Here is a 3,116-nt window from a genome sequence, read left to right as displayed (position 1 = left end):
CGTCTTTGCGCGAATGTTTCCGTGTCTTCCGTGGGGATGGAGAGGCTCGGCCGATCCGGGCTGACGGCACAGGGAAAACGTCAGCAGGAGGGTCCTGTGTGGAAAGGGTGGCAGAAGATACAGGGGAACTGTTATTACCTCGTGAGAAGGTAGTACAGGGAGCTGCCAGCAAGAGGGAGAGCGAATTCGTGGCCCAGGCGGAAGCGGAAGAAGCAGCTCGTGGCCAAGCGTTAGGGTCACAGCAAGAATTAGTCAGAGAATGTGGATGGACCTGTCTGGTCAGTTCGGCCAGCCCTGCTGCTCTCAGCCTCTGCTAGCCTCCCAGGGTCAGCTCTTAGCTGCCTCCAGCAGCCGCTAAAGGCCGCTGCCAGAAGGCACCGTTGGAGGTACGGGATGCTGCCAGGTGCCCTGCCTTTGCTTCTCGCCCTTCTGCGCCACCGCACTTCTAGGTTATCACGAGATCATCCTCTACCTAGTCTCACAGGTTCGCCGATCAAAAGACTCCTCGCCGATGTCACTTAAGTATTCATTGCACTAAAAACGTAGAAGTTTGTTGACTGACGTTTCTGTAACTACAGGAATTCCATTCTCAATTTAGCATCATTCACATACCGAGTGTGCCCGAGAGCGTGTGGCTTTCTTGAAAGATAATAATAGTGAAACGCTCTCATTCATGCTGGTGCCTGAAAAAAGTGACACGTGCCTATAAAATGCTGGTAGGTTATAGGCAATAATGAATCAGTGGAGTCTGTTCCAGGGGAGCTTTAATTAAGCCATTACAGCGGTGGGTGGCCCGTATTTATAAACATAACACTTCGGCATCAGTGCAGCAATTTACTGGTTACCTGTAGCTGGGGGTTGGAGCGCAGGTGAATTACACTCCAAATTGTAAGATTAGAAAATAGGTTTTGTGCCCAGTTACAGATTTGGTGGCCCAAAACTCAGATGTCCTAGTCATGCTGAGCCCATTAGAAATCGGTGATTGGTCCTGGTGGGAACAGCAGCAAGAAGCAGCACCCTTCCAGCGCTGTTAAAATGCCGCAGCTCTTAAACAAGCTCCCAGACTGCTACTGCCTGGCCCAGGCGTCCTCAGCTGCCACGCAACAAGTTTTCAGTTCACTGAGCATAAGAAAGAATTCTCTCTAATTACCACGTCACCCAGCCTTTCTTCTCCTCCTTCCTCATTGCCAGAAGTGTCATTTCTATGTAATTTATTGGCCTAGTTTTTATACGTTATTGTTCACTTGCTCGCCAGTATTCTCTTATCTCACTGGAGTGACATCATCCTAGTATAAAGACTCAAAAATGTATTGTTTTTACTGAATTGTACAGCAGGCAGCATGTGGTAAGCGGGCAGCAGTGCAGTATCTTACACGAGTGTGTTCTCTGTCTTTGCAGGCACTACGAGGGCTCCCAGAGATGGGGAGGTCCCTGGGGTAGACTATAATTTCATTCCCGTTGAGCAGTTCAAAGCACTGGAGGAAAGCGGAGCGTTGCTCGAAAGTGGAACGTATGATGGTAGGTTGACGGCGTTTAATGGGGTGGGAATAAGCACCCAGAACTCCTGTCCAGTGCTTTGGTCCAAGTGTAGCTCCCTGTACCCAGGAGCTGCCACTTTTCCTGCCCACTGATGGTCACTACACGAGTAGAGGGGCGATATTGGATCTGGTTTTGGAGTACCTGTGAAGAGCAGTGGTCCTGTCCTCAGGTCTTTGGTAGAATCATGAGTCCCAGTGCAATCTGATTATTTTCCCTATGGCGTTCCTGAAGCAGCATTCTGGAAATGTTTGCGCTTGGCAGATTTATTTTAAATGGAATTCAGTCAGTTCTGTTCAAACCTCTGAGAACAGAGCCGTGTTCTTCTCTGAGGTGCACGTCACAATGACAGAAGGCAAGGGAAATCCGGATCCAGCAGGGAAAAAAAAGTATTTTGCAATGAAAAGCTCAACAGCGCTAGAGCAGATTGTCCGAATCTGCAGCAGCGTTGGTTTGGGTGAATCCAAATCTGCAGCAGCGTTGGTTTGGGTGAATCCAAATCTGCAGCAGCGTTGGTTTGGGTAGTGTGAGGGTGAAGAGCCTTGTGATGAAGGTGAACTGTTAGCCAGAGGAGTCGTGGGGCTGCCCCCATGTGATGGGCTTTTGCTTTGCTTTGGTTTAAAGGGTGTGATGGTGGTCAGAGATAACTTTAAGGTTCCCTGTACTTGGGAGGTGGGTCAGACCGAAACCCACTGTTTTTAAGTGAGAGGGAGGAGAGACCAGCTTGGCTGGCTCGGCCCGGGTGCCCCGCACTCCCGAGGAGCAGGACCAGCGTGCAGCTGGGTTGCGAGTGGTGATGGCCAGGCTGCCTCTTGCTCTTGAAGGGCTTAGGGCACTGTGAGCAGACGAGACTGCAAACATCTCCCATGGCTGTTTGGATCTACTGACTCTGTTTTTCAAGTCTGTAGTTGTGCTGGAAGTCAACTGAATTACAGCCAAAGTTTCAGAAATGCTCAGCACATGCAGCTTTCGTTGATGCTCCCCAGAATTCACCCGATTATGAACCTGCCTGATCTTTACACGAGTTGAACACACGTTTGATTCAAGCAGCTCGAAGCAGGCAGCTAGAGCACTTACTTGGTGGGTGCTGGTTTTACTGCCACCTGAATGAATTTGACTGATCTCCTCCCCTTCAGAAAAAATACCTCCCCAGAGCAGAAACCCCTGTGAGAGGCTCTGAAGTCCTTGTTTTCCATGCCCTGTGCTGTCTGTTAACTTTATCCCGTCTTTGGAAATCTCCTGAGCAAATTTAGACTAAGTTAGCACTTTCTTTTTTCCCCAGCTCCCCTTTTTTTGGCGTCAGCACGTGGAGCCTCGCCCTCACCCGTATTTCCTAAAGGGTTTCTTACGCATTTTTTTTACATGGCCAAAACCATCTGAAGTCCTTGTTTTCCATGCCCTGTGCTGTCTGTTAACTTTATCCCGTCTTTGGAAATCTCCTGAGCAAATTTAGACTAAGTTAGCACTTTCTTTTTTCCCCAGCTCCCCTTTTTTTGGCGTCAGCACGTGGAGCCTCGCCCTCACCCGTATTTCCTAAAGGGTTTCTTACGCATTTTTTTTACATGGCCAAAACCATATCC

The 3,116-nt window shown here is 49.3% G+C and overlaps 1 protein-coding gene across 1 annotated transcript in view; it reads left to right on the top strand.

Annotated features, from left to right (window-relative positions):
- The window catches only part of LOC104509454 (membrane-associated guanylate kinase, WW and PDZ domain-containing protein 3), a gene marked incomplete at both ends in the record, with an annotated part of 13,930 nt that overhangs the window by 478 nt on the left and 10,336 nt on the right, over positions 1 to 3,116 (top strand). Inside the window, one exon of the mRNA XM_010151397.1 lies at positions 1,399 to 1,518. Within this exon, the coding sequence (XP_010149699.1) occupies positions 1,399 to 1,518 (120 nt within the window). The remainder of the gene's footprint in view (positions 1 to 1,398; positions 1,519 to 3,116) is intronic.

This window comes from Eurypyga helias, unplaced genomic scaffold (genome assembly GCF_000690775.1).
Source record: "Eurypyga helias isolate BGI_N326 unplaced genomic scaffold, ASM69077v1 scaffold12685, whole genome shotgun sequence".
Lineage (NCBI taxonomy): Eukaryota > Metazoa > Chordata > Aves > Eurypygiformes > Eurypygidae > Eurypyga > Eurypyga helias.
Note: the sequence above shows the minus strand (reverse complement) of the source record. Positions and strands in the feature narration are given on the sequence as shown.